Consider the following 19435-nt stretch of genomic DNA (forward strand, 5'->3'; position numbering starts at 1 on the left):
GTTTCCAAGCCGGGCGGCCAACTCCTTCTCTAGACTCTCACTGGACTCTAGTCTGGACTCGAACTCTGACAGTTCAAATGAGGATGGGAATTAAATCTTGATTTCTACAGCTCTGTCTGGAGTCTTTTGGTTTCTCATATCTCACATAGCACCAATGCAATAATCTCTACATGTGTTACCTTTGATTTCAACCTGTAATTGCGCCACCAGGGCTCTCTGCGTCGCTGCCTGAACATCAGTGGTGTTCAGTCTGGCTTCCAGCTCTGATTGTTCCGTGAAGAAATAAATCATCAACCATACAGATAATTCTGTACAAACAATGTTCCATTTCTTACTCCGCAAAAAGCAAAACAACCGTTATCTCTTTAACAATATCTTGTATATTAAGGCTGTGTATTTAACCTCGCACGGCAGCTGGATTCTCGTGATGTCAAATGTCACACGAAAATTCATCTTGTCAGGCTCCAAGTAATGAGTTTGTGTCCAGCTCGCCAGACAACGGACCAATCAGCGTCCTGTGAGAAGCTATTGCAGCTACGGTGTGTTTGAGACAACACAGAGAGGCGACTGTTTGTTCTAAACAACAATGGTGGCTCCTGAAGAGGTTAGCGTAGATGTTTCAATAGTATCAGTTATATCAGAAGAGTATTTCTTCATTGAAAGAAGAGCAAAGTACGGCACTGAACATGTAAAGTACAGCGATGTTTTCTCTTTCGTTAGTTTGATTGACAGGTGGTTCATCCAATCACCTGCCAAGTATTTTTTGAAAGTGCCTGCCCTTTTCCAAACAGTTTCCAATGACGGCTTCTCAGATGGTTCTGTGTAACAAACCATCCGACAGGGTCAGGTTACTGTGTATTGGCAAGAACCTGGCGATACGATACGTATCATGATACAGGGGTTATGATTCAATATATTGTGACATATTGCGATACTATAAGCAAGGCGATATATTGTGATTTTTTAAAATCTAATTTTAGGAAAACTTTCATAGCATAAGGACACAACACAATGTGCAGAAAATCTGAGTTTAAAAAAGTAAATTTTTGCTCCCTTATGCTACTTCCTGTCTCAGTTCACGTTGAAGTGGAAGAGTCAAATGGCTGAAGATAGATTACAACACTGCCAGCTAGTCGCCAGGGTTTTAAACACAACACAAAATAAACCACTTTCTGCCACAAATCTTTGCATTTTAACTATTTATTAAAAATGGATAGTGTTTTTGTGAATCGATAATAATATCGCGATACTTTCTACTATCGATATTTTCCTACACCCCTATTGTATATATGGTTATATAATATTGGACATGCAGTAAAAATGCAATGTATTTACCCTGATCAACAGTCTTCAGCGCCTCCACATCTGTGCCCACATCTCCAAACTTATTACCCAGCTCTGTCAGTCTGATGTTCAGCTCTATTTGTAAAAAACAAAAACAAATGAATAATGCATGATGCTCCATTCAGTCAAAAATAAATCATGAAGTGAAATTAGATGAGCTGAGGTGAGAAGAAATCTACCTTACTCTGTATTAATAATTGACTTGTTTGTGGCGTTACCTTTACTTTCCTTCTCCAGTTGTCCCACTCGTGTGTTTTGGCCTTCAAAATCAGTGGCATTCAGTCTGGATTCCAGTTCTGCTCAGTGAGGACGGGAGAAAGATTAGAATAAACAAACAAATCAGAAATAGAATGGTAGATGGCGTACGGGTCTGTAATCACATATACAGTACAGGTTGCTGCTAATGTGTGAGGAATATAATAGGGTTTATTCAGGTCAGGTTAATTGAGGGGAAAAAAGGAAATATATTTCCTTTAGATATATTCTTTATTGGATCGAGTTCTTACATTTTTGCGTAAAGGTATTTCTTTTTCTTTCTCTTTACCTTGATCAACAGTCTTCAGCACCTCCACCTCTGTCTCTGCGTTTTTAATTCGGATATTCAGCTCGTCCTCTAGACTCTCACTGGCCTCCAGTCTGGACTCAAACTCTACAGATAAAATTATGACAGGAAATACACCCTGAATTCAACAAATTCAAACCAAACCCCAGGATGGCATGATGGTATAAGTAGGGGAGAGAAGAGATAGGACGTGAGATGAACTTCAAGTATTATTTCCTCAATTTTGAATACATTATCTTTACCTTGATCAGCAGTCTTTAGTCTGTCAGCCTTTAATCACTTATTTTACTCACACTTGTGATCACACTAGAACAATAATCTCTACATGTGTTACCTTTAATTTCGACATGTAATTGTGCCACCAGGTTTCTTTGCGTCTCAGCCTGGACATCAGTGGCGTTCAGTCTGGCCCCCAGACCTGGAAGATGAAATATTTAGTGACACAGATGATTCCAGGACAAAGCTGCCTCACATAGTCAATAGTCCTTCTATCCTTCATGTAATGAATTGTGCAGATACAGATACTGATACATTATCATGCGGTACGAATGTAGTTAATTCACCTTGATCAGCAGCCTGCAGCTCCTTCACTCCTGCGTCAGCGTCTCCGAGCTTATTTCCGAGTTCTGTCAGTCCGGCCTTCAGCTCTGTTCGTTAGAAATGAGGGAATAAATACTGAATGACTTCAACCAGTCAGTCAAAGATCAATCACGAGGGTGAGATTAGATGAGCTGAGATGAGGAGAGGAGGAAATCTACTTTGCTGGTCATTAATAATTGACTTGTTTGTTGCGTTACCTTTACTTTCCCTCTGCAGTTGTTTCACTCGTTTGCTTTGGCCCTCCAGATCACTGGCGTCCAGTCTGGCCTCCAGGTCTGCTCAGTAAAGACGGGAGAAAGATCATGGGAGTAAACAAATGAAATGATTGATGGATAGCATTTAGAATACAGGTTGCAGCCATTGTGGAAGAAAAAGGGGTAGGGAGTTAACTTTATTGGCTATATTTCAGCAAGGGAAATATCAACCTGCTTCCTTATTTAATCTCCTTTTTGAATTATAAGTATTTTAAAAAGAACCTCAGCTTTATGTCTCATGTTGTGGATAAAGTTATCTTACCTGTGTACTGGCGCACAATTTGCTGCACCTGCCTCCTCTGCTCCTCTTGCTGCATCTCACCGACTCTCAGCCGGCCCTCATGGTCTTTTTTACATAATGGCAATAATTCATTAGGTATTGATAGAAACTTCCTAAAAGAAACTCAGAAACTATAATTAAATTGATTTTATTTAAAAACAAATATAATATTTATAATACAAACTTGCTAATTTTGTAAAAAACACATAATGTAATTATGCTTTTGTAAATGTACCTGTATAGCCGTCCTTGAGTGCTTCCAACTGTTTCCATAGTTCCTCCATCAAGCCGTCAGGGATCCTCTGCACGCATGTCTGTTCTATACATTAATCACACAAATGTTGTAATGCAGTATGAGTGAACGTGAAATATTAAGTAGTAATACTATATTTCAGTTTAATAAGTCTGATACAACCACGCCACCACCTCCCTGCACGTACCTTGTACTTTCTGAAGTTGCACCAGTTGCTCTCTGGTGTGTCGCAGCTCATTTCTCTGTTCGTCCAACACGGCCATCATCTCGCTGAGCAGAGTGGAGCTGTCTGCTTCAGCGGACTCGTCCTGAGCGTATGTGATAGCAGTGAGCTTCTGTCCCAGGACGCTTGCCTCAGACAGGCAGCAGCCGAGCAGGATGAGTAAAACAACCCTCATCTTTGTGGACTGTAAAGCTGTAACACCCGGGGATGAGGGGTCTGCAAGTTGGGCTTTTAAGTGTTAGGTGACCGTGTGAAAGGTTATGCAAGGTTTGTATGTTGTTTACGTTTAGTTGACCATCTGAACTTCATGAAACATGTCCACCAGGGTCAAGGATAGAGGTGTTGTGATAAGAGGCTTTCACATACTAAAAGGTCGTGGAAAACGAATTACATGACGGCCCTGTAAATGTATAATCTGTTGTCATCTGAAGTACCTCATTTTCTGTTACATCCCAATTTAGATATGATGATAGCAAATTTCTTTTCAAAAGTGCAGACCTGAGATATTAAGCAGTAAACATTGTTACATGATAGACATGCAATAGACTTTAAATACATAGAGAACAAAGCTATTTAATATATTGTTAAAGTATTATTATGTATATTAGGGCTGTCAATAGATTAAAATATTGTCCATAGTTAATCACGATTAATTGCAATTTAATCACAATTTTTTTTATCCGTTCTAAATGTACCTTAAAGGGAGATTTGTCAAGTATTTAATACTCTTATCAACATGGGAGTGAGCAAATATACTTGCTTTATGCAAATGTATGTATATATGTATTATTGGAAATCAATTAACAACACAAAACAATGACAGATATTGTCCAGAAACCCTCACAGGTACTGCATTTAACATAAAAAATATGCTTAAATCATAACATGGCAAATGATTTGCCCCAAACTACATGTGATTATCATAAAGTGGTCATGTCTTTGTAAAGGGGAGACTTGTAGGTACCCATAGAACCCATTTTCATTCACATGTCTTGAGGTCAGAGGTCAGAGGTCAAGAGACCCCTTTGAAAATTTGCCATGCCAGTTTTTCCTCGCCAAAATTTAGTGCAAGTTTGGAGCGTCATTTAGCCTTCTTTGCGACAAGCTAGTATGACATGATTGGTACCAATGGATTCTTTCGGTTTTTCTAGTTAGATTAGATTTTTTAGTTTCATATGATACCTATATTTTCACTCTAGCTTTAAAGCTGAGCCTACTACGACCTTGGCAAGTTAAAAAATTAGTGGCATTAAAACAAATTTGCGTTAATGCTTTATTAACGCGTTACCTTTGACAGCCCTAATGTATATATATATTTTTTTTATCATTATTTTGGAGATATTTGTATCTAGCTTTATGTCGAACTGAAAATACTAGAGGAAATAAAAAAAGAGGAAAATGTGATGTATTGAGGAAGAACTGATCACGCCACACAGCCCGTGACATTAAATGAGTGCTATATACATTATTTCTGCTTCTATGACTCTCACAGTTAGAGTGACATTCAAAGACACATTAGTGCATGCCAGTTTGTGCCCGTGCTCGCCTTTGCGTATGAGGGTAAACACGTGGATGTACGTCGTGTCCAGCCGGCTCCCATCAGCCCTCAGGACGGCGTCATGACCGTGGAGTGCAGAGCTGGAGGCGTGTTTGTCCCCCTGTGTGCGTATGTGGGCTCCCATGGGTGACGCAGAGGTCAGATGTTATAGCAGCGAAGGTTATAGAGTGATACAGGACAGACACACCTAGGCCCATTTGTGTATATGCTTCATATGTATGTGTGTATCTGCATGAACACAAGTTTCTGTTTATTCATATACAGTATGTCGTCCATACGTGTGTTTGTATATATGTGTGTTACTAAGCTGGAGGAGTCTCCCAGGGCAGCATGTGTGCTGCAGAGGTCAGACGTTACTCAGCAAAGGCCACAGAGCAATGTACCCTACGACAGAACTGCTGTTTGTGTGTGTGGGGTCACCATATTGTCCTGTGTCTCCTGTGTGTGCATAAATGCATAGTCTTAACATACAACAACATGCTGTGTGTGACCTTGCACATACTGTATACACATGGCTACACCAACTGCTGTTCTATTGCAGAAGAGACTCCGGGGAAATGGATGTGGTTGTGAAGTGTGTGTGTGTGTGTGTGTGTGTGTGTGTGTGTGTGTGTGTGTGTGTGTGTGTGTGTGTGTGTGTGTGTGTGTGTGTGTGTGTGTCTTCTGAGTGGTGTGAATAAGGTCAAAGCGGGTGAAAGCATTAACCTTGGCCAATGTCATAGACACCCACGGGAAATTCCATTTTGTCACCAGAGAAAATGTCACAGTTGAGATTGAGAGAGGCTTAATTCCCAATATATCCACTGGAGGTTTTTATGCTCCTTTTGTTGACATTCTTCACTTCCTGTGTCTCAATCTCTCTTTTGTTTATCTCTGTGTTATTTCATTTGGATAAAAGATGTACCTGTTATAAACTTGTCCCCCTATTCTATGATTAATGACATTACAGGGATATTTCAGGTGTTTTGCAGTGGGGTTGTATGAGGTGCTTATCCATAATAGGTGTATTACCTACAGTAGCACGCCCCTAGCTTGGAGAAATAGACAGGAGTCACCGCACGGGAGCAAAACAATATAGTGTTGTGGACGAGGCCGGCAGCAAAACATATTTTAGCAACCTAAAAGAAAGGCCCAAACAAAAAAAAGCAATATCAGTTTAAGTGTACACTATATTTGGAATATTTTCCCCGCTTTACCTTGCCGTCAGACAATCCTCTTTCAACAGAGCCACCAGACTCCATTGAAAAAACTGTAACATTGTTTAAAAAAACTCTCAGAACGCAGGGATTGCTGGTCTACCACTTCCTCGATTGGTTGGTTTGTTGTTGTTTGGAGAATCTGAACTAATCAAAATCACACAATAACACAAACAAACTAAAAGATCGAGGCAGCGGTAGACCAGCAACTCCCATGTTTTTCAATGGAGTCTGGTGGCTTTGGCGAGACCATAGATAACGGTTTCAGTTCCCTCTTGGAAACATAGACTGTATAGCTGTCTCAGGGCAAGGTAAACCACCGGAAAATATTCAAAATATAGCGTACACTTAACTGATATTGATTTTTTTAGGTGAGACTTTCTTTTACAGTAGGTGGCTAAAATACGTTTTGGTACTGCCTGCGTCCACAACAGTACATCGCTTTGACCGTGCGGTAACTTCTGTCTGTTTCTCCAAACTGGGAGTGCGCCGAACGTCATCTACTGTAGGTAATACGGTGACTATGTATAAGTATATGTATAAGTACCTCATACATCACCACTTCAAAACATCCAAACTATCCCTTTAAGGAGGTTTGGGTGACTTTGTCTCATCTTGTATTAGACCTTCCTCATCAGACATTTGATATTAGGACTTGTATTTTTGCATTGGTAGCTTAACTTTATTAGCATATGACTAATCCATACCTTAAAACCATATAACCCAGATAAATAATCACAATTTCAGTCATGAAGTAAAAAATCATGTCGTCAGTATTCAGAACAAAAGGACTCGAACGAAACAAATTGTGAGTGTCGAGATAGCCCTTCCAAATGTGCAAACACTTGTCAGTAAGAGTTTTATTCACACTGGCTTCACTGTTGTTTACTCCCACCGTGAGCTTGCTTTGTTTTTGTTTCTGTGAAGAAGTGTGAACTGTGCTTTTCAGCTTCAGCTGCGGCAACATCATCGCATGAGAACTGTTTTGTAACTCTGTGGTGCTCGTATCTTTTCGAAATGATATACAGTGACTCTTGTCTGTGTGTTGTTATCTGCTCACTTCCTACGCACCAAATGCTCGCTGCTTGTCTGAAATTACTAGCTTCTTATCTTCTTTGCTCAACCATGGCAAAAGTTGTTGTCGCAGGTGATTTGAAATCGACATGATTCAGGGGTCATCCAGCATTTGTGCCAAGTCACAGCTGTGGTTACACCCATGGCTTAACACGTGCTTTGTCTGGGTCAAACCACTGTATGAAGAGTTGTGATTTTAATTCACGAAACAGGGTTTTCAAGGCTGCTATCAAACTTCATATGCATGTGTCGGTAGCATTTTAAGGCACAGTTGAGTTAAATGTTTCTCTAAAAAAATGTCTCCTGCTTTACCATTTGGTAACTTATCAAGAACATTTAGAAAAGCACAATTTGTTTGATGTTGCATTGAATTTACCATTCAGAGCTGCTACAATATCACAGTCTTATAGAATTGCATAATATAATATATGATATATAGATTTGTTGGATTTGAATAAGACTAAATGACATTACACAGACGGAGCGTATACATTGTGAGTGAATACCGTGCTACATCTTTGCAGTCTAATGATATGTACTTTCAGTGCAGACGGAGGTAACAGAATATAGGATAAGTGATGAAACTCGTCATGGATGAATAATGCACAGAAATATTTATAGGATATGTGACTAGCTGCATATTTTATCTACAGATCCAAAGCGATCACGTGTACAGTATGTTGTGGTCTAGTTCAGAAGGTTGCTTTAATTTTTGAGTCAGTTAGCCAGGTGGTGTACCAACATGAAAGTGTTTTTTTTTTTTTTCGTAAAGTAGTTTAAAAAAATGGATCACAGTCTGCATAAGTGAACATGATGAGATGAAAAAGTTCTGAGCTGACAGAAGAAAATACTGGGTTTCAGTTTAAATATCGGTTGTTCCACTGACAGGCAGCACATTTTTCTAGTCTCTCACTTGTAAACAGATTAGTGTAATTGTCGATACAGTAAAGCACTGCGACGTCATCTGATGAATTTTCAAACATCTTTGACATGACTGAGACAAGTTGTTTGAGTTAGGCTGAACCTCTGAACTTTTTCTCTTCCTTCCTCCACAGATCATTGCATATCAGCCATATGGACGCTCCGTAGACTGGTGGGCATATGGAGTTCTGCTCTACGAAATGCTGGCAGGACAGGTGAGACACACACACACACACACACACACACACACACACACACACACACACACACGCACGCACACACACACACACACACACACACACACACACACACAGTACAGTACTACTTATGTAACTTCCTACTACAGATTATGCCGACAACTTTACACAGTTGCACAAGGTTGCTCACAGACTGCTCACTCCCACATTATTCCCACTTTCAAGTTCCCCGAGCAGCGAGGCTCTATGTGGGCCTAAATGTACTCAGGTGGTGCTTCCCAAAGACCTTCCCACCAGGACTAATAATAAACACTGACAAATATACACACAAAACATCTTCAAAACAACCTCCAATCATAGGGTACATCCTAAATGGTGTAAACTTTCGCCCTGCCCTGACTTTGATTATGACTGTAATTCTACGCAGACTGGAAGCTTACCAGACCTCTGTAGTCCGCCCCATTAGCCACTAATAATATAATATATCTGAATCTCTGACTGAACTGTCGGTTGAGTTGCATTGGGGGTAACATAGGCACCAAGTTTTGACGAAGAAGAATGCATAGAATAAAAAAGACACTATCTCTGGTTCTGCAGGAGTACAACGTTAAATCAGGTACTCTTTTAATAGAAAAATGCAACCTACCGTCTCTTTAAAGGAACAATGTGTAACATTTCAGGGGATCTATTAGCATAAATGGAATATAATATTCAGAACTATGTTTTCATTAGTGTATAATCACCTGAAACTAAGAATCGTTGTGTTTTTGTTAGCTTAGAATGAGCCCTTCATATCTAAATGGGGAGCGGGTCCTCTTCATGGAGTCCGCCATGTTGCTCTGCCATGTTTCTACAGTAGCCCAGAACGGACAAATCAAACACCTTTTCACATTACCTTAAGGCAACCGTAGTTCTCCGACACATTGTGAAACCGCGGTAACGTTAGCCGCAGAGTAGAAAACCGTGGTACCGCCACCCGCCATCTGACTTCCATCGCTCCTAAAGTAGGCTTGCCACATCACTAGATGCTGCTAAATCCTACAAACTGTAGCTTTGATTTTTGTATTGTTTTTAGTGCCCCCAAATTGAGCAAAGTAAATTTCTCGTATTTCTGCATTGAACAGCTCACTTCACCACTGACCTGTGAATTTCAGTTTCTTTGTTTATTCCTGGATACAGTACACGGTGTGCTGCCAGTGGACACGAGTCGATACTCTGAACAATAGTCTCAGCTACTGAAGTGAGCGTATCAATAATGTGTTGGCTGGTAAAGAAGAGCTTCTTTAGGAATCAGATACAGGTTTAACAAGTCAAGACAAGGAGGAGCGTGGATATTCTTATGAAGATGCCTCCTGAGGAAGAGCACCAATATTGACATGTTTTTTTTGTGTTCTTCATGCCTCTAAGTGTGTCTGCATTTTTTGCACAAATTGAGGCGATTCAATTTGCTCACTTCTTTTATGTTACCGGTTTGGGAAGCTTACTTTTCCACGCTTACTTTTTTGAGGTTTGTTTAACAAGCATAGCATTAACGTGGAGCTGCGACATCACTATGTGGTTACATCGGAATAATGTGAGCTCTTCACGGATTAGCCTAGCATTAGCTATTTATGGTGACTCTGCTAAACACAGAGGTTTCAGCATCAACCTTAAACCTCATTCTAGTGGAATCAGACCATGTCAGAGATAAAAAAAAAAAAAAGAGTAATCACCACTTTGCTTGATTAATATATTGTCTGGCTCATATCTCTACATCTTAATGTGTCCTCTTTATATTGCATTAAAAAAAATCTCCCCCATCAGAAGGTTTTTTGGGCTTTTAATAAAACATGTTTCCAAGACTCAGCACTAAATGACTTATTAAGACATTTATGACTTATTTACATATTTTTTTAAGTAACTCTCGTTCCAAAAGTGCAAGTACATGCAAATGCAAGCTCCTCCACAATAAAGCAACACATTAAGACAGGTTAGTTTCTCATTCCCAAATGAACTCAGAACTGTTGAACAATTAAGTTTTTACCTATTCAGATGTTCCCTTCCTCTGTCCCTCCCTGCCTGGTGTGAAATCAGGTAAAGAGGGCATGACGTAGACAGGCTATCTCTACTCGAAGGGGCCAGTGGAGTGGAAATGACGAATAATTCATTTTATGGACTGTCAAAACACCCACATTATGGTTACTGATGATAACCACCCAGTGAGCAGGGGAAAAGCTGGGTCATCCACTCCATTTGCCCTGCAAGGTCTTCCTGTGAAACTTGTTCGCACGCACTCTGCAGTGTTCCTTCTTGTTTTCTCTTTTTCTTGTCTTTGTTGTTTAGTGTCTTTTTCTCCCCTGTTCTTCCTCTTGCCACTCTTTTTTAAGTTAAACGTGTGTCCTGTTTTTCTGCCCTCTTCGTCTTTATTCATGAGGGAAAACAGTTTTCACTAAATTTGGTCAATTTACCTGACAAGTGGAGAGGGCTCAATCCCTGGATCCCCACGGTGCAACATGGTGACATTTTACTTTTAGTAGTAAAAAGTCGTCTAGAGAACGGCAACAATTTATTCCTTCACTATGTGATAATGGATGAAACGCCAACAACACTCTCAATATCGTCTCCTTCCACCCCCAGCCTCCGTTTGATGGAGAGGATGAAGATGAGTTGTTCCAGTCCATCATGGAGCACAACGTGTCCTACCCCAAGTCCATGTCCAAAGAAGCTGTCTCCATCTGCAAAGGGGTGAGTGGACGTTCTTTACCGTCATGTTCACCTATGTATTTTTTTTTATGATTTTGAAATCGATTTTTTTAATGCTAGAATCGATATATTTGCTCCATTTGAGTCTATGCTTTTATTGTTGTAATCAGAGTAACGTGACGTTATATCCGTTCAGTATCCGTCAACCAAAACAAACCAGCTGGTGTCTTGCCAAAAAGTGATCGTTTGCCAAAAATCGATTTCCACTCGTGGGAGCGCATGCAGCATGTCATTTGCGTGACATAGGCAATAATAGGCTGCTATTGTTTGCGATATTTTGTTTGGAATGTCTAATATCCTTGTTTATATTTGGAATTAGACTGTAATTATAATGATTTACGGATGGGTTATAGAAATGATCTCCTTTGCATTATGACTATGCATTATTTTACCTGCTCTGTGCCCTATACCAGCCCATTACTTTTTACCTTTGCTACTACCACAGACGTGCAGTTATGTGTATGTGCACATAATGACTGTTTGATCCAGATAATAGTAGCGGTAGACTATAAACTGACTGATAAAGCTTTAAGAAGCTGCACACGCTCCCGTGAGTGGAAATCCGTTTTTGGCAGATGATCAGTTTTGGCACGACACCGGCCGCTGCGAGCCGAAACAAAAAAGTATAAAAAGGGCGAAGAGACCACATGGTTACGACCTGCACTGTCACATGTTAAATCCAACATGGTAAACACTACACATACAGTAAAGTATGGAAACACTTTGGGTTTCACACATTGCCTGGAAAAGCAGAGCTAGACATCATGGCTAAAGCTGCATGCTAGGAAACGTTATCGTACTGTATTGCAGTAACGTGCGGTCAAGCCGGCCGTCACTCTCATCTCTGTGGTCAAATCAGCCGACGCTACAACTGTACCAATATACTGACATTTATGTTAAATGCATTCAAACGGCCCCGATGGAGCTGACCAAGCCGACGGGAGAGCTAGAACTGGACTTGGTGAAGTTAGCGGAAGTATACACGTGTGACTACGTCCGGTTTTCAAAATAAGGTGTTAACAAAGGGAACTGTATGATTGATTATATTCACCAGAAGTATAAAACATTTCATGTGTATTGAATCAGGAGATAGATGAATCATCCCAAACCTATTATAAACCAGTTTTTGTGGTTAAGAAAAGTCCATAAACATGATAATAGGTGAGTCTTTTTGGTATTCATAAAAGGTTAACATTGCTGTCTGTGGAACCGACACTTCATCTGTCTGATATCGAACTTGCCCCTTCAGTCTATTGTCCCATTTAACTGGGATTGTTTCCCCCTAAAGCTTTTCCCACCTCGGTATAAATCCTGTAAATCAGCATTTTAAACTCAGTCTTTCACGCTCCTCACTGAAGCCACAATAATTATTCTCGTAAGAGGGCTACAAGTCCTTTCTGACAGGCTGCGTCGCAGACTGCTGGAAGGCTTTTCTTAGCCTTCTGGAGTTAGACGTAACATATGGGAAGACTAGCTCCATTTTGCTGTAAGAATGAAGTGTAGGCTTTCTTAAAATACTGTCTGGGAACTCATCTGCAAGTTCCCTCTCCTCCTCTTCCCGCCCAGTTCTCCTGTCTGTGACATTTTGCATTATTAAAGCATTGAAGGGAAAGTATGAGGTCATCTAACATACTTCTCACAAGTGTCTGTAAAGTAGCTTTATCAGTTTTAAAAGTTTATTGCAAATGATTTATAGCTATTTTACAAAGCGTGTTGTTCTATAAGTCTAGAACTTTCCAGCTACACAGTAGAAAAAAAAATCTAATTGTGTAGAAGGATGTGAATTTTGACTGTCAAAATGTACGTATAAGTATCATCTCCATAGAAAACAGATTCACCACAACGAGTCATTTGTTACAGCAATTGACACTAAATTGTCTTTAATATGTAAAACCTACAGTATTTTATACAGTATTAAGTAATAATGTAATAAGTTATAATTTTAAACCGAAAACTGGACTAGAATCAATTATACTGGCTATATGTAAAACACCATGGACAGTCAAAAGCAAACCCCTCTTGAGCAAGTTTAACTATCAGAGTGGACACGTTTCCTATTTACAAACAATCAAAATTTGCATACAGCATGGGAGCAGCAAACACACTGTACAATAGGGCTGCATAATTAATCGATTATGAATTGTGATCACGATTTTGGCTTCCCACAATTAAATGAACATGATCGACTGAGATATAGACGTTTAAAATGCTTCGCTCATAGGAAACTCCGCTGCATTAATCAAGCGCCTTCTAAACTAACAGCTAAAGGTGCGCCGTCAATCAGCAGACGACCGTTTTCAGCAGTCTCATGTTCATATATCCGGTCAGACACACGTGTGCAGCCGCCACTTGATGGCTTTACGTCGGCAACTTAATCAGAAACTTATTATATTGTAATTTGTTCCCATGCATGCTGCAGAGTAATCAGTGACCGGCTCGTTAGAAAGCTCGCAAGTGTTGGTGACGTATATTGTGCGAGACGAGAGATGTAGTTCACTGAGCGGTTTCACACAAAACTAAATAATACTACGACAAACTGAGACTTTCTTGACTTGAAAAATTATGTTTTAAATTGACAAACATCAAATGTGTGATTCATGGCACAGTTCAAACCAGATCAAAAAAATATTTCTCTCTCTCTGTTGACATAAGGTCCCATGGTGGTCCACCGGGTTTTTAAGGAATGTGTAAACAAACCTTGCTTTTCTTTCTTTCTTTAAATGTCAGGAAATACTCACAAGGTTTACAGAAAAGCACACATTTGTGTAAACGTGTGTGTGTGTGTGCATAGCAGGATTTTAATAGTGAAAGTGGCCGTTTTATTTCTGTCCAGAGGCAGTGCAAATTCAACGAGCTGTGCAATAACATGCTTTGTCTCCTTGTCCCTTCCTCAACTCCACTTGTTTCCCTTTGTCCCCCTCTTTCCTTTTCCCATCCTTTTCTTCCTCCTTCGTTTTCTTAGCTGTGTGTGCACACATGCGTTTTGTGTGTCCTGGTCTCGGCCCAAGTCCCTGTCTCAACCCTTGTTTGGCTGCAGCACTTCCTCTTAATGGATACATAGAGCTTGCCAGCAGCCTGACACACAAGAGAGAACAGAGAGAAAGAGAAAGGGAGGGAAGAAATAAAACAACAAGAGAAATAAAACAAAGAGTGGTTAGAGGGAGATAAAGAGAAGAACAGATGTTGACAGAAAACTGATGCTAATACAGCAGTGGATAATAGTAGTCGAGGAGGTGGAGTTTTATTGTGCTACTGTTCATACAGATACAGTCTCTATTTTTAGCAAGCCTGCATATACTGTACAGTTCATTACATTTTAAATAGGTCACAGGTATAGATACACATTCATCTACATAATGGGATGCTACCTATAGGTCGCCTATTTCAATGCTGTTGTAGTTCATTATGATTACTGCGAGAGAATGAGACAGATAAAAATAAATATGTTTTGAGTGTAAATTATGATGTAGAGGTAAATATCAGTGAAAATTTTACCCTTGACTAATTTACTTGAATGATTCTCTGGAGGCAAAAGCATCCAGTAAGTGAGTAAGGTTCCTGTTGTATTGTCAAAATAAAATATATAAATAAACAATAAATAAAAAAAAAAATATATATATATAAACAATAATAAATAAAATAAAAATATAAAAATAAACAATAATAAATAAAATAAAATGTATAAATAAACAATGATAAAGAAAATGAAAATATATAAAATATACATATGTGCATACAAATACATACACACAAAATAACATGCACAAAATTAAATAAAAAAAAACAAAACAGGAACAGAAGGTTTATATACATATATGTATATAATAAGGGTAATCAGGCATAACGATGGGAAAGTGGCATTTCAAACACTAAGACCTACATAGAAATATACCTGGAGATCTCAGACCATGCTAGTCCGTAGAGACCGCTCTTAAACAACTCTTAAAATGTAAGACCATGCACAAGTGTGGCTCGTCTTTCATCAGATGTTTTGCCTCAGTTGATCCCGGCGTCTCTCAGAGGGTTAAGGTGTGTGTGTTTTGAAAGCCTTGATGTACTGAATCACACTTTATACCTGGCCAGACTCCCCGCTGACTTACAGACCCCATCTGCTTTCCCTTTTACTCTTTCTCTGTGTCTCACCTCCCTCCCTCCCATCCCGTCAAATCTAACGATTAGATGTTCTCAGCAGAAACAGCAGGGTAACTTTGTTATGTAGTTATGTACACACTTTGTGAACACATGCGACTAAACCTTTTGCTGAAAGGGGGATTTGAGTGCTAACAGTTTGCAGACAGAATGATCAAACGCTCCGCATGAAATGTCAACACCCCATTTTACTTTTTTGCAGGAGAACATTATCTATCACACTTATGCAAAGTATTTCAAGTGCTCAAGTTTAAAAAGGAAAAAAAATAACTGTATTGTTTGATTGACACGGCGGCAGGCCAGCAGTCAGTCGCTGTCAAGGACATTTCAATGTGTAAGGTGTGTCATTTTAATGGTGACAGCCTTGTGTTTGCAGCAGGATGCTTTCTCACCGTCGGTGACAGACGTGCGAACAGACAGAAAGCTGCAAATGACTTTTTCTTCCTCGTCAACAGCTGTCCGATGTACTCAGCCAGCTGGAGGCACTCTGCTAGTTCAGATGTAACCCTGCAGCCCACGGCCTGTGTGTCGAAGGGGCTCGCTGCAGGCCTGCAAAGATCCTGCGAGTAGATATTCAACACTGAAAAAAGTTTGCCATTTTAGCGTATCATAGCATATAAAGGATAGGATAGCACTTTATTTATCACTGTGGGGAAATTGCAGTTGCACAGCAGCACAGATTCTAACAGAAGAAATAAGTATATAAAATAAGACAGGGCATACAATAAATATAAAGTAAAAAATACCCAAGCGATAAGAACACTAGTATAAGTTATGTGCACTGGTTTGCATCAGCATATCAAGATTGTTTTATCTCTTTAATTATCAAAAAATGTAAACAATAAAAAATGCGTGTGTGTGTACAGTAATGAGGTTAGCGGCACTGTCCCGAAGCTTCGAATACCTTAGAATAATATTTCTCACCGAGGCTTCGAAGCCCAAAAAATTGGTATTCGGGACAGCCCTAGAATTTATTTAGATTGAGAGAGTGGAATCAGATAGATGGGATGAACACAACATGTATCAATACAGCAGAACTATACACTATAGAGAGAGAGAGAGATAGCAGAGCTGGTCTGCAGGAATGATTGACAGCTTGAATTTTATATGAGGTTGTTTCCCCCATTTCTTTCTGTGTATTAGACAAAGTTGCTAAAAAGTAAGGACATGTTGAGCTCCTCAGCTGCCAATCAGCCAAGCCCAAAGTTGCTGAAAACAACAACAACAACAACAACAATGCAACCATGTTAGCAATGCGGCTATGGCGTGTGGTCTGGACAGACGTGAGAATGGTATCAATCTTCTTATCTAACTTTCGGGGAAGAAAATGGATATCTCCCAAAATCTCAAACTATTCCTTTAAAGCAACTTAGCAAAAGATGTCATCACAAAACAAATATAGATTTGGTAAAGTTTAGTAAAGAAACCTGACTGACAGACACAGTCTTCCCTGTGTGTAAGAGAATAAAACACACACAGTGTGACTGCTAAGCATGTCATATAATTCAGGAGAGCTGCCAAGGTGACATGTGAAGGTCCCAGATTAGGGATTTAACTGGAGGCTTGTGTGTCTATGTGCAGTATGCATGCATGCATGTACTCGTACCATTTAAAAAAACATACGCTGCATATGATACCAAAGCATGGAAGCCAGCCTATTTAAGCATTTAAAATAGCTCAGTCAAACAAAGCACCATTTCCCTTTCAGAGTCCAGCGCATGAATAAGTCATTTTGTCCTTGGACTGTCAATACTGAAACCCGCCCGTCTCTCTGTCCATCTCCAAAGGCTTTCTTTCCTTCTTTAGCAATTCAATCAGGACAAATCACTGCCTTGAGGCAGGAGTGCTAATGCAAAAATATTTATGTAAATAGCATAACTGGTGAAATTCCATATACATATATATAAACACACTTTGAAAAGCAAGCAGCCAGCCAGCGATTATGTTCCATAATGAGTAGGAATTGCTTTAATGCATTTAAAATAGAGCCCGTTTGTTTCCTCCTCCAGACCAACTTGTGTTCCGTTTATTCAATCACCAAGAATGTATAGGCGCTCTCCAAATGTAAGCTTGCCAAACAAACATTTAAATTCATTCTTGACACATTATTTCTATAATTATGTTTAACTAATACCAGAGGGCTCTTACATCGTTTAACACAGACAGATTTTGTTGTTGGTTTTGTTTCGTGTGAGTACTTTTAGTCTTCATGTTGTTGCGGTGCGACTGGAAGTGGCAGCGGCTCTCTAAAGGCAGAACAAGCAGAGGGACGGGAAAAACAACAATTATATCACTCTTTTTCAGACCCATCTGTTTGACTGTCACTTACTGACCTAGAAAAACACAGTGGTGAAAGTTCACAGAAGTGTGAGAAAACAAAGTGAGGGTTTTCCTGATACACTAACACTTTTTAGAGTGATGAATCCAAACGCTGACGAAATCAAAGTCTGCATACTGTATTCTGTGCTCTGTATGACTGAGAGTGGAATTTACTGAAGAAATTGAAGAAAGAAAAACAGGTTTTTACTTTTTTTGTTGATGAAAAATCTATATGTATCATGCATTTCACACTTTAGGAAGAATCACCGCCACCATCATCATCACCATCATCATCATCATCATCACCACTGCTTAATGTCAGTTTCTAGTGTCTTTTTAATAACTTCATACCCATCTTGTTGTTTCTTATTATGAGCAGCTGATGACCAAACACCCATCCAAGCGTCTGGGCTGCGGCCTCGAGGGAGAGAGGGACATTAGAGAACACGCCTTCTTCAGACGCATCGACTGGGAACGCCTCCAGAACAGGGAGATACAGCCGCCCTTCAAGCCCAAATCGGTAAGTACTGAAAACTTTTACAGTATAGTCTTAATAAAGTGTGATACCACTTGGTATAATAACTGTAACCACGGTCAAGCCTCTCTCCCATGATTTTAGCCTTCATTAAAATAAGGTGACCTTTCACATTACACGTGTCTGTTCCTGTTACAAAGGGACATTTTGCTTCTTTGAGCTGTATTTTCATATTTGTGCATGGTGCAAAGTGCAGCATGGGGCCGGCAAAGAGGCATTTTCCGGAGATGCAGTTTTTTCGCATCTGTCAAAAGCCAAAAGAGGATTGTTTGACCACCCTCCGTGCAAACGTTATCATTCAAAATGGCATCTGATTAACTGATTCCCTTTGTCTCCCAACACAAAGCACTTTACAATAAAGAAATAAAAGAATACAGAGATGCAGAATTTAGAGATATATTGTGGGAGGTGATTGCAGAACAGCTTGGAATCGGGTGTGGTCGTAAAACAAAGGATGTGCCAAAGATTAGTAGAGATCAGAGTAGTGATTGTGCTGTAGGCAGCTAAACGATAGCTTCTTGCTAATGTCATTCATTCATTTACCCCGTTTGGGACTAGCGCTATCCATCATATTTAGAATTTTCGCAATTAAAAGAATAATAAAATGCATCAGAATCAGTGTGCAAGGTTTCTGCACGTAATGGTTTTTATGACGGATGACGGATTTTAAAAAACGCAGACGAAAAATATGAACTTGGTGTGCAAAGACCTTTAGAGTGATTCCCTCAATTCGCACATTAAAAACATGATTCAAAATTTAAAAAAAAGTTGAAATACCAAAATAAAGTTTTTATGCTTGGCTGAGATGGAGAGTTTGATGTATCGACTTTTCCGTCGTCATCTTGTTCCGCCCTCTTCTTCTGCAATGGTTTATTGGGACTGGACACAAGAGTGTTTATCTCAACGTGGCCAGCTCCCTGATATTCGCATAACGTTAGTTAATGAAAACACATTTATTTTGTTTGCAGATTTTCTGGAAATTGGTTTAAAATGTTTACTACATTTGAATAGAAACCTGACTTCTTGCAATCCAACAACGTCTATGTTGCCAAAACACCTAAAAGTGCGCCGCCACTCGCTGCACACTTGACTGCTCTTTGCACCATGTACCTCGTTATCACACTTTCGCTTTCCTTTGCCTCATTGCCATCGGTCCTGCTGCATCTATGGCTTCACTGAGGTTGTGTTTCTTTGGGCTTTTCACTCATCATCTGACATTTTTAGAAAC

The 19435-nt window shown here is 39.7% G+C and overlaps 1 protein-coding gene across 1 annotated transcript in view; it reads left to right on the top strand.

Annotated features, from left to right (window-relative positions):
* Positions 1–19435, top strand: part of prkcaa (protein kinase C, alpha, a) — a 188303-nt gene that overhangs the window by 150675 nt on the left and 18193 nt on the right. Inside the window, exons 14-16 of the mRNA XM_074630632.1 lie at positions 8400–8480; positions 11079–11186; positions 18052–18192. Coding sequence (XP_074486733.1) covers positions 8400–8480; positions 11079–11186; positions 18052–18192 — 330 coding nt within the window. The remainder of the gene's footprint in view (positions 1–8399; positions 8481–11078; positions 11187–18051; positions 18193–19435) is intronic.

Source organism: Sebastes fasciatus, chromosome 3, assembly GCF_043250625.1.
Source record: "Sebastes fasciatus isolate fSebFas1 chromosome 3, fSebFas1.pri, whole genome shotgun sequence".
Lineage (NCBI taxonomy): Eukaryota > Metazoa > Chordata > Actinopteri > Perciformes > Sebastidae > Sebastes > Sebastes fasciatus.